The 12,882-nt window shown below is 35.7% G+C and overlaps 1 protein-coding gene across 1 annotated transcript in view; it reads right to left on the bottom strand.

The window, feature by feature from the left end:
- RGS12 (regulator of G protein signaling 12) overlaps positions 1 to 12,882 on the bottom strand; it is a 72,455-nt gene that overhangs the window by 29,514 nt on the left and 30,059 nt on the right. Inside the window, exon 3 of the mRNA XM_035898673.1 lies at positions 4,596 to 4,617. Within this exon, the coding sequence (XP_035754566.1) occupies positions 4,596 to 4,617 (22 nt within the window). The remainder of the gene's footprint in view (positions 1 to 4,595; positions 4,618 to 12,882) is intronic.

Below are 12,882 nucleotides of genomic sequence, written 5' to 3'. Positions count from 1 at the left end.
TGAAGAAACTTTCCAACCGAGTCACATATTTCATCTAATGATCCCTCTTGTGATGAACATTAGAGGAAACGTAGAGCCCTGATTCCCACCCTCAAATGTTCCAACCGCAAGGCTGTTGTGCAAAGTGGCCTCCTCCTTCTTGTTAAGTGTTTAAAAAAAGGAGATTAGCTCTTGGGAATCTCAGGATGCCAAAGGAGTTTACTGTGAAAACCCCAGCTCAGGCACACAGAAGACTTAGCAGCGTTGTGAGGTTTCCTAATGCCTGCCCGCCTTTTTGCATACTGTGTGGAAGCACCAACCCATCTTGCATTGCCTGTAAAAGGCTCCTTACTCAAGCATTCTGAATCCTGGGGACCTATATTTATTTCCATTCAAGAACCACCGCACCTAGCGAGGAAGCGCCACTTTCTGTGCAAACTCACTCAGTTTCATTGATTACCTTCTTCAAATAGAGAATTGACACAGAATGGTTTCTAAAAATCTACAGAAAAACAATCTTTTACACCTTTTACATTTACACGTCTGTGGAGGCTCTTGGTTTTGTTTTAGAAAATCAGCATTATATAAGAAAATGCAGGCATTTAATCAGCTAAAATCTTGAAAGTATACAGGGTAGGATGGCTTTGAAAGTTTTGATTTAAATAATATAAAGCAGTAAGTCTGAATACAATTAATTAAGGATGGTTTTGTATGTATTTTTTCATAAAATCCGTAGGGTTTTTTTGACCTACAAATACTTTTTATTATTGTGAGAAGCTACACGTATTCCTTGGAATCATCAAAATGCATAAATTCATATAATTAAGATATTCCAGTTGATCACTAAGTACATTACCTGGATAAAGCTGGTAAGAACCACTGTGGTGCCACTTAATCAAATACTTCAAGCCATTCACTGAAAGCCATCCTTCTGAATCCATACCAAGTTCAGCTGTAACGTCCCGGAACCCATTGGGTGCAGATTGGTCTTACTGTACGGCACATTGTTCCTCTGCAACTTCAGGATAAGGGAAGCTAACACATTTCCCCCCAGCAATTCCTGGTAGCTTCTAACACCATTCTAACCAAATTGATTCTTTACCCTCACGGCTTCAAGCAGAGGAAAGCAATAGTATACTTAACACAAAGCATTATAAAATGCTGCATAAATAATTTAAAGAAAAGACCTTTTGCCACTGCTGCTAACGGAACTTGAATTATTTATGTTACAGTGGAACACAGCTACAGCAAGCATGCACTGCCCACATAACTGACAAATAAGCCATATACCTGTTGGAGGAAATAATCCATCTGTATTTATAGTTTAAAAAGTATAAACAGTGTTTTGTTTTATTTCGGACTTCATTGCGAATTTTTTTCTCTACCTTCTTTAGTTACTTTTTAAAATACAGTATTACATTATTTATTATTGTAAACATCAGATTCCTTTCAAGGAAGTCTTTAAGAGTGCTTTTCCTTATGAAAATTCTTGCCAGGTGATGCACACAAAAAACAAAAATCAGCAGAAACTAGAGCAAAGCAGTAACTTTGGAAAAAGACATGCATGTAGTATCTGTTATGCATAAATATTTGGAAATAATAGACTTCAGCTTTGTGGAACTGATCTCTCTAGGGAATAGCGGGTAAGAACTGACTTAGACATTCTCAATAGCTCAGATCTGTCACCACCTGTCTGTCTGAGAGCTGAATGATGATGTACTTCTATTATATGCCCTTCGACCTTAAGGTTTTCCCTTTATAAAGTTCCATCTAGGCATCAATAGCCAAAGTCAGACATTAGCTGGGGACTATTGATCATCCCCCTGTGATGATTTAGATGGCACAGTGCCCAAAACATCAGCCACAGCCTGCGTGCGCTTCTGAGACGAGAAGTAGGAGAAATCTGCTAATTACAGGTCATTGCAGTAACGTGAAACGGTTTCTGCTATTCCTAGAGCATAGGTGCTGCAAATTAATTGATCTATAGCAGTGATCTTGCATCTAAGCATTATTACAGTTTGCATTCTGAGTGCCTGCAATTCATTAAGCAAATCAATTACAGTTAAGAGTTCCTATGGGCCGACATCTCTGGAAACAACACTAATTCAAGTACCTGTATCTTTTACATGTTACCTATCTTGCAAAGCCCAGGTGCAACGTTTTGGCTGATGAGAACATCCCAGCCTTACACAAGCTGAGTTACCATGTAAAATAAATGCAACAAGGGGTAGACAGTTTGCAGTGCCTGCTGCTAATGTAATAAAAACCATATGACACGAAGCTTCATTGACCTTGGAAGGAAAATGTACAGAGCGCTGTCATGCCTCCTATTATACTGAAGGAATGTATATAAACACATAATAATTACTTTTTACACATAAATTTCCCTTTGCAGACTAAAGCTTAACAACAGTATTTATAGTATCTAGTTATAGGCACAAATACAAATATTAAGATTTAGTCCAGGAAGGGAAGTATGCACTGCTATACTAATGGTTACACTAGTGAAAATTTCTCTAATCTAGACATGCCCTAAAGTGTGTAAATCTGTGGATCTATTAATGAATTAGTGAGATTAAAGAAGATGGGAAAAATTTCATTGCTGTGACATATTCAATAGAAGTGAAAGCCTGAAAATGCAATTCAGACATGAATCAGAGCTTTTTACTCAATGCAGCTCTAAATGAAATTAATTGGGATTTTATTTCATTTCACTTTTTCTGGCTATAGTCTCTCTGGTTCTTATTTTCCAATCCACTTTCTAGGTATTTAAGCATTGATTCAATATTACTCAGTATAGTTCAGCTACTGCTTTTCACATAAATTACCCCCCCCTTAAGTAGCATTTAACAATGAAGAGAGAGTCCATGTTAAATCTTCAGCACTAGCTGAAAAAATAGGTCATACAACTCAGCAGAAAAATGCATGTAACTTATTGTCTGTTCTTTCACCTCTGCAACATACATGGCCCTTCAAAAAAATGTATAGAATTAATTGTGAAAACACAGTTACCTAAAGAATTGGAATGAAATACAAAAGTCATATTGGAAGAACAGAAATAAGTCAGATCTTTAAAATAAATTTTCAGCTGGAAGCATACAAAGCTTGAAATGACTATCATATGAGTACTACCAAAGGGATCTTCAAGTCTGGATAGGCAACAGAAGTAAAATAATTTTCATTAACATGGAACAAGAACCCTTGTGGAGACAAGACACAAGCACATTCCATTTTAGCTAAAAAAGATCAATCAAATTTTTTGCCCCTCAGCACTTGGAACAGTTCAACTACATACACAAACAAACAAAGTCTGGGCTTTGTCTTGATTTTTATACCAAACAGGTAACATCTGGGGGAGAAATACATATTTTTCCCACAAAAAAACATAGGCTACATTCTAGACATTGACAGCAGAATAGACACATTTTCTGTTTCCTTCTTTTGTCACTTTGCAGAGAAGACAGGTACAATATAGAGCCTATCTTCTCACCTGACAGAAGTACTGTTATAGCAGTAGACTGTGTCTGCAGTAGAGAAGGAAAATACCTGATAGTCAGCCAGCCACTGGAAAATGGCTCTGTCAAATGGACCAAATCAGTAATGTTTCTCTCGACTGTAGTTTTAGTGTTGCAAGGAACCAGAAATTAGGACATGGTGGGGTTTTGTGAACAGTATCACTCATTTTGCATTTACATTTGCATGTAATATAAAAAATTATCCTTACCATTGAAAATATTTCTTCAATTTCACTGAACTAATTAGAGCAACACAGTTTGTCCCCTTTTTGTTTAACAAAATTGTTTGCTATTCTTTGACAACAGTATAAGACACAATAATAGGTACATGAGTTTCTCTGCAAGATCAAGTGAACCAACTCCTGCCAAGCAAGACAAGTGAGAAAAGCCATCTCTTGTATGCCCTAAACTATACAAATTCCTTTATTCCATTATAAGCATACTTAAACTGTTTCAATTAACTTCAAAGTTTCAGAGAATTTATCTTCTAATGTTTAACAAAGAGTGGACATCCTTTAAAACATCAAAGCCATGTTAAAATAAAAACAAACAAGTTTAGGTGACATAAAGAAGAGTTCGCTTAGAAGTACTACAGAACTGCGAAAGCTCCATACTGGGATTTTACAAATATCGAATTACTTACCCCCTTCCCAAAATGCATCACACTGTAAAGAAATTTCAACCTCAACAAATACACCAGCACAGCTTACAACTTAGGAGCTAGAGCATATCTTTTCAAAAGCAAACAGGGTATGTAAATGACAATAAAACAGAGAACAAGGTTTTACCTACCATCCAATTACAGGGAAGTCTACCAGCTCTGCCTCTTTTATTATTATGAATGAAGAAGCCTGGTTATAATAAAAATGTGCATACAGAGAGAGATGTGCCACAAAAAGATTATGCACATGAAATCAGTGAAAGTATGTGAACATAATCCTGCAATATTTTCATTGGCACAGTTCCGAAAGAAGTCACAGAGTTCTGCACCACTTTGGCTCACAACTTGTAATGATTCTTCTTAATTACCACATTTTGTGTTGCTTAATGCAGAAAATTGATTCTTTTTCATTATAAAAGTAAAAACAAGCTTCAGCTTACCTCCATCAGAAACAGTTGCTGACTGCAATAAGAAAGAGAAAGATCAGTATTACTTAAGTTTCACAGTAAGAATTAGAAATCTCTGAGATTCACATAGTATTTGAAGTGTTAGCTACTTCTATCATCTTATTAACAACAGATAACATGAGAGAGGAAAATCTAAAGAAACCAGCTGTTACTTTCTCACAGGTGTTTCCTTCCCACCATGAAATTCACCCCAGGTCTTTTAACCACTGTCCTGGAACTTGATCCCCCTGGTATTTACTGGACGAGGTACTTCCTGCTGTGAGTAGCTACGCTGCTTCCAACAGTCATCCTTGGGTGAACAGTCACTCGGTTGGTATATGGGAGAAAGCAGATACCTTAAAACTGACCTGCAAAGACTTAAAATGAAAACAACACCTCCACCTCATATACTTTATTTTGCGGCAATATCTGGAGATATGTGGAATCAAAACTAAAATTTGGTGTTTTGTCAGTCAAACAACTCTGAAAATGTCCCCTGCTGATCACTCCTGACTTTCACAGAGCCAAAAGGGTGTTAAGAGTGTTTCCAATAAGCTAGGCGAGAACTTCTCCCCATCCCCACTAGTATTTTACATCAAATTTTCAAGGACAATTAGTCTTCTAGTGAAATGTTGACATTTATGTGCTTATCTACCCTGAACTCCTCACCTTTGACCACAAATTACCTCAAGGCAGCTAACATTTCTGTAAAACCAAGTAGGTGACCATTTCCCAAACAGGTACTCCAGTGCTTGCACTTGACACTCAGCTGAGCGAAAGACGGGAAGGACACCTGACTTTTAGAATTAAGTTCGTATTGATTTTTAATGGCTACTAGAAATTATTAGTATTTTAGTTTGGGGAACCTTTTCTTGGTCACTTAAAGTGTCCTTGAACCTTTAAGTAACTTTCTAAATAGTTAAAAAGAAACTCTCCTATTTTGTACTGCTCCTTAAAAAGCTAGGAAAGAATGTCCTATATTATCTACAATTTTTTCAAGACAGAAAACACACGGAAGAAAAAAACACACATATATATACAAAAAATTTCATCACAGAAAGGGTTGTTAAGCATTGGAATGGGCTGCCCAGGGAAGTGGTCAAGTCCCCATCCCTAGAGGTATTTAAAAGACGGGTAGATGAGGTGCTTAAGGCCATGGTTTAGTGGTGGGATGGCAGGCTTAGGTTAAAGGTTGGACTTGATGATCTTAAAGGTCTTTTCCAACCTAAACAATTCTATGATTCTATAAATCAAGAGAAAAGCTGTCGCTCCATAGTTTGTCTATATTTTCCAGCCTTGTCAACAAACATTCCCTTCCCCTTCAAAACACACAAAAACCTTCAGTAATCCTTAAAAGAATATTATCTTCTTTCTTTCTCTTTTCTATTTCACTGCAGGATCTCATACCGCTATTAATGCTACCTGAAGAACATCACTTGTCATAAACCGTTGTGGCCTCACCATTCACAACAGTAGCACAGGATCTGATCTACTTTTTAATACAAGTATTCTGGAACTTTCAAAGTCTTAACTATTGCCTCTATTGACATCATTTGTCTGGTGCTAGTTCAGATATACACAAATACTTCTTTGACAGAAAAAAAAAAATCAAAGAAACGGTGGCACTTCTCACTTAACTACATAAAAATAAATGCTTCTGATCTGCGAAGCATAATAATATAATCAAAAGTGTATCCGGACCTCTCACTGTTTTTAATAGCACTGTTTCAGGTATCAGAAAAGTACTTCTGGTTTGGGTACAGTTCTTCAGTGAGGCTTTGGACACCTTTTCTACTTCTATTTTTCACTTAAGTCTAGCAAGCATATTATGCATTCAGAAGACATAACTTAATTCATGTTTTTAATTTAGAAAATTTAATTTAACATTACTGAAATCTGTTTTATAAATATGATTGCTTCTAATTTCTTACATACTGTACAGAATAGCTGATGAATAAACAATTTCAATGTCATTTCTCAAAGAATGAAGAAAAGGACGACTCAAAGTAAAGTAATAGTATCAGTTTACACATTAGACAGAAAAAACAAAAATACTTTCAAAATATATACATTTTAGGGATGGTCATTTAATTTGGCAGCTTGCATGAATCTAGATTCAAACACCAAATACAAGTCTCTTTCATATTTTTAAAAGGTATCAAGTAAAATGGATAGGATTCTCATGAGAGTAAAAAGAATATTTACACTACTTTTTTTCAAGAACTGGGAAGTTAACAATTATAAAAATATCATTTTAAAGAAAAATGGTGTGCTTTCACAGAAAAGCTCAAGCATTACAATAATAGTACCACTTAATTAAGTTCTACAGACAATGAGATGCATTTAGCATAAGTTAATGCAGTGAGCCTTCTACACACCATGGGTTGGGTTTGTGTGTTTATTTTAAATGCTTTGGCTAACGGACGTTACATTACATCAACATCTTACTAAGGTCTTGCTTGGAGAGATTTTAATTATTATGTTTAAACATTAAAAAAAAAAAAGTACCCATAGGAAGAACGGAATTTCTTATCTAAATACCAATCACCTATTTCTGTGCTACTAAGGTATTTCAAATTTCCCTTTGTTTTTGCTATATTCCAACTGTATGGTATTTTTTTACATTACAGTGTCACTAAAACTACCCAACATGTTCCAAGCTTCATCAGTTTACTTCTGTAGATCACAGAATAAAATTTATTTTAAGAATATTTCCTTAAAATCATCTGTGTTACTGAACTAAATCCACTTAAAACCAAAACCAGCTAGGAACTAAAGCTTCTAACTATTGTGTAAGAATTCACAGGAGTATCTTCAAAACATGTTTGTGAGTACCTAGCAATCTTAATATAAACCTGTCAGAAATTGCATGCAGTCCACATTTAGACAAAGCAGTTTCTCTTCTAAACTGTTCAGCTGAAACTTGTCTAGATTTGTCCAAAGGTACAAGTTGCAAGACCAGATTTTTTAAAATACTATGATGATCTCATTTTAAAAATTCACTGTATGGTGGGGATTGTTCTTCGTTTTTCAGCACTCATGCTTACCACCACTGGAGGCTCTTCAGGATAAAATCTGATCTACTATAAAGTTTCATTACTTGATGAAATTTAACACTTACCACATATATACTAAGAACTACCTATTAAAAACCATATGTGTTAAAAAGCTGTAAGATTGAACAGTTCCTGCATGTAGCCATTTGTAGAAGACAAGGAAGGACAGGGTATGACCCCATGCCAGTTAGGGCTAATGTGAAGATTAAAAAGAAAAAGGTATTTAAGTATTTCATACCAAATGACAGTATTCATATCAAATGTATGTGTTCATTTTGTGAATGTACATATGAACTATCACCCAGAGATAAAATCTAATTGCATTCAACCCTCAAATCTTTCACAACCAGATAACTGAAATTAGTTCTTCAAATTACCCCGACTTCCAAATTGGTTTAGGATTAAGCCCATGGATGGTATATGCCAGGAGTCCAGTGGTTAACTAATTACCAAAATTTAAAAAATAAATCTAGTTTAGGAAAACTAAAATGTCTTCCAGTACATCTCTTCATGGGAACTCTGCTTGCTCCTCTAGCTGGATTCGCCGCTGAGGTATACAGACACAGAGGTGGAGGATGCAACTCTCTTCCCTAGAGTTCAGGGCAAGAGCTTGATCCCTGTGCTCCAAGTGAGGAGCTCAGTGCCAGGGCCAGCAAGCTGAACAGTGGCCTCCCAGTTATCATACACCATAAAAGATGTTCTAGGTCTCTGTAAACTGGCAACTGTCTCAGCATATATTAGATAGCATAAAGTTCTGATTAAGAGAAAACATGCAAAACTTCTCTTGTATCATCTCTTTGCTAGGTGGAAAAACCAGAAGGGCCCATGAGTTTTTTGATGTCGTATTCTGAATCTGCTTGCAACAACTCTAAAAGAGCATTAGCTTACAGTAATTAACAGGGAGGAAACTACTTTGAGAGTACATAAACTTTCTTCCAGAATGGAAATAGACAACTTGGTATCTCGCACCAACAACAAGGTAAAAAGGAAGAGAGGGCATAAAGGAGAATGATTCCTAAACAGCCTATATCTTTCAGTTTTCACAGTCTAGAACCTACTAGATGTGTGCACCACTGCATGAAACTAGTCTGATGACATCTTTCAGTTGACAGAAACTCTTATCCAGAAAATCCACTTAGTTCCATTTTACATGGATCAGGTCCCAAGAAACTAAGTACTGTCAAAGTCTGCCATAATACTATGATGAAGAAAAGCCAAAAATACCCTACCCATGTCCCAGACAAATCATTGAGCAAATAAATCCATGTGTACAGAATACCCAGATAACACAATAGAAAAATGTCCTTTTTCTCCACCTCAGGATTCGTCATTCAAGTCAAAGTCATGCTCAAATACTTGAGTAGAACAAAGGGAAAGATGGGGATACCGGGAGGGGTGACACATATGAGGAAATGCCAGGCCGTGGCGATAAAATGGAGCACCATGAAATCATCCGTGCTAATAGAATGTGGGTGAGTGCCTTCCTGAGTCAAAAAAGACATATCTATTTTCAACTCCTTCTGAGATGCAGAGGATTAAAATCTGTAAGGAGAGTGAAGACCTATTCCTCTCTCCTACCCTAGCAATGACAAAATCACAGACTAAACAGAAACATCTATTTCTTTCCTAGGCATCCAGAAAGATTCAGAGAAAAGGGGATTAAAAATGACCTATCTATGTGTCCTTTCTAAAGTACACTTTTTTGCAATAGAGGCATCGACTTTTTGCTGCATCCAAAGAATTCCCTGACAGCTGCCTTCAGAATCTGTTAGACTTACCTAGTATAATACTGTACTACATGCTACTTTACACAAGCCCCTCTAATTAAGCCTTTCAGCTTGGAATAGCATAGCTAGCTCCACCGGCCTTCTAAACTGATTTTCTTATATGATTTCAATATATAAAATAAGTTTGAGAAACTTGTCGTGTTCTTTAAGAGATGAAGCACTGAAGATTTACAGACTGAAAACAAATAGCCAACTTTCAAACATTCTGTCACTTAGCTCAGGGAAAGCCTTGCATCTAGCTTTGTTCAAACTCCTTATTAAATCACCTGAAGCAACTTCTCCTTTTGCCAAGGTATGAATTATGAGCGGGTCCCTAGATCTTCAGTCACATTACTCCAGGACTTACATTACATACACTTATTTTTATCCTTTTAAATACATTACGGCATTAACATTGTACAAATGCCACGAACTCAAATGATCTCTGTGAGGGAGATCACATCTCAAAATAAGGTATACACTGTTCTAACATTTTAAATAAAAAATAAAGCCATATTACTTACAAATTATTGCTAGATTTTCCTTCTAATAAATAATCTCAAATGCACTTCTCACCTAAATATTAGAGTAATATTATAGTATTAAATCCTTGTTTCAAAATATTATTGCAATTAATTTAATGATTTAGAATTCTATAAGAAGGATGCCCTTTCAGAATGCCACTTAAAGGAGGACTATTACGTAATTTGTCTTTTCAATTCTCTAACACCAAAGAAATGCATTTATAATAGGTAATACAAAAGTATTATAGATGTAAGAATTCCCAAGAAAAAAAATACAGTGCAAGTACTGTACAATAATTTTACTGCATACGTTCATCTAAGAAGGTTAAATATTTTTGTCAAACATTTGAATCTATAAAAACAACATATGAACAGTAAATGATGTGACATTTGGAATTCCTTTAAGAAATCAATGTTCAACTTTTTACCCCAAACAAAACCAGTCTTATCACATATAAACGCAGTGCCTTAAATGCCAAATCCAGCCCTAAAATTATTTTGATAAAGGTATATACAAAATATATACAGTTTTACCTAAAGATATAATATTGACATAATGGTACAGAAAGCATATACAAAGTAAGTTGCACAGAATTAAAAAACAGGCACAGATTATAAACATGCTGATTTTTTAGCTTTATACATATTGGGCACAGTTCATAAATACATCTCAAAATCTGAATGTTAGTTGGCACAATGAGATTCGCTTTTCTCTGATAATAAAACTCAATGCTTGCACTTACAAAGGAATTTTAACTCAAATACTTTAAAGTAAAAAAGCTTAAAGGCTAAGCAGAAAGCATTCTGAAGCTGATAACATTCTTCTCTAGTTTCTTGCCAATAACAATAGCCTCTTTTAATTTCTCACTGCAACAATGCCTTGCCTTAGCTAAATATAATTCGTATCACTTACCCGTTCTTCGTAAGAAACAGCAGTTATTTTTCCTAGCAGTACTCTTCCTAAATTCATCTTCACTTAATATGGAAAAAGCATTTCCTTAACACAACAGCTTCTCAAAGATTAAACTAAAAAATTCAACCCTGTTCCATGCCTGTACATGCCACTAAAGTTTAAAGGCATTTCGTATGAAGTTCTATTTTACTCCCTTTATGTTACCCATAGCAACAGGCCAATGCAGGAAGCTGTGGTTCGTCAGGGATTCAGATTAGATCTCAATTATCTCTCACCAGAAAAGCTAGATCATTTTATATAAATCATGCTGATTGAATTTTAAAACGTTTCCTATAACAAATCAGGAAAATAAAATGACGTTGAATGTGTGATAGTCCTGTATTCAATAAAACAGATTGCCAAGACAGTTTTCAGAAAAACATTAGTTAATCACCCTAACATTAGTTATAGAAACATTTACATAGTAAACCACTATTTTCAGAGGTTTACATAATGCAAGCCAGAATAAAGCAGGACCTCAAATGGTCTATTCGGCTTAACTTTTCAGTGGTTAACACTAAAAATTGCATGTAAAAATCTGCAGTACAAGGAAACTTGGCATATCTGGTTAAACCTAGGAGCAGCCCGTTGTCACTAAAGGCAAAATTGTCCTTTCAGAAACCAACTGATATTCTGCCCTCCCTTCCTCGCTACCCGAGCCTGTGCTCAACAAGGCAAGTCAAGACAGTTCTGTGCACAGCACCTTAGAAACAGGGAGCAAAATAGGCTACTGATAATGTAAGAGGGAAGTGCTATTAACTTGCCTGTGACAGCAGTGTCTTCAAGAGACTGTATATGGAAAGTATAGGATTCCATGAAGTTTGCTGTTATTCACAAGTAAATAGTGATAGTACCTAAACCATTTGTTGCTGTTATTTTTTAAGCAATCAGAATACAATTTTCTGCTAAAAATAAGCATCAGAATTGCAAACTGGGAATGATTAGTGGGCATTTTTATGCTAGTGGGATGTCCTTAAAGCCAAGGTGGACTTAGTAGTAGTAGTTTAGGGAAAAGGAATGTTCTCCCTTTTTCAATGCAGCATAGGAATCCCCCACATCCACAGAGTTCCTAGGTTGAGCCCCTAATATAAAAGCAAACCTATGAAGAAGGCAAATACTACTCTGAACTTAAACAGAAAGAAAATGAAGCAAAAAGAAGTTAAGAGCCTTTACTCAAGATCTCACAGTAAGATTGGCTTGCAAGAGACAGTCCAAGTCTGCACATCTTCTCGTTTTTGGATTTAGGATAAAGAAACTTGCTTAACAGGAAAATTCAATCTTCTCAATTTAATTTACAGTGATCAGAGAAGAAATTATAAGCTAATTGCAGAGGAAAATTGAGGAAGCATACTTTAACAAGCATTCCAGAGACATAAGCAAATTACTGCAATGGACAAGGTTAATTTTATGATTGATTACTTGTTTGAATAGGCACACCACTGCACTTTTGAATGCTGTCTTCTACAAGTATTTAATACCATGAAGAAATGCAATGGAAACAAATAGGTAGGTAGACAGGAAAGAATGTGGCTTACAAATTATACCCTCCATTATTTTAGGTCCTAAGAAGCAAATGCCCTACGATACTTGCACAGAAGAACAGTTTTAGTATGTGTGCGTAAGTATTCAAAATTTATAATTTTATATAGAAAAAATCCCAAACAGAGCTGTTTAAACACTGCATTTTGCTTGACACTGAACCAAGTGGAATGTAGAATGTATTCTCACTGTCAAGACCTTAACCAAACAGCAACACCGTTACTAATATACAGGTGACTAGGCGCATAATAATCCTTACACTGGATAAGTAAAAAGCCCAAATGGATCAGAAATGCCTAGAGAACTTTCCTGTGAACATCCCTTTGGAGTAACACAAAAAAGGACTTTTATCAATAGTGTTTACTTTACACTCAACCTAAGTCCTTTAGGAATCACCTAGAAAGACCAAATGTACTAGGAGAGTTTTAACAGGTGAGGATGTTA

Source organism: Egretta garzetta, unplaced genomic scaffold (assembly GCF_000687185.1).
Source record: "Egretta garzetta isolate BGI_Z169 unplaced genomic scaffold, ASM68718v1 scaffold107, whole genome shotgun sequence".
Lineage (NCBI taxonomy): Eukaryota > Metazoa > Chordata > Aves > Pelecaniformes > Ardeidae > Egretta > Egretta garzetta.
The sequence above is the reverse complement of the archived record's forward strand: the minus strand, read 5'-3'. Positions and strand labels throughout refer to the sequence as shown.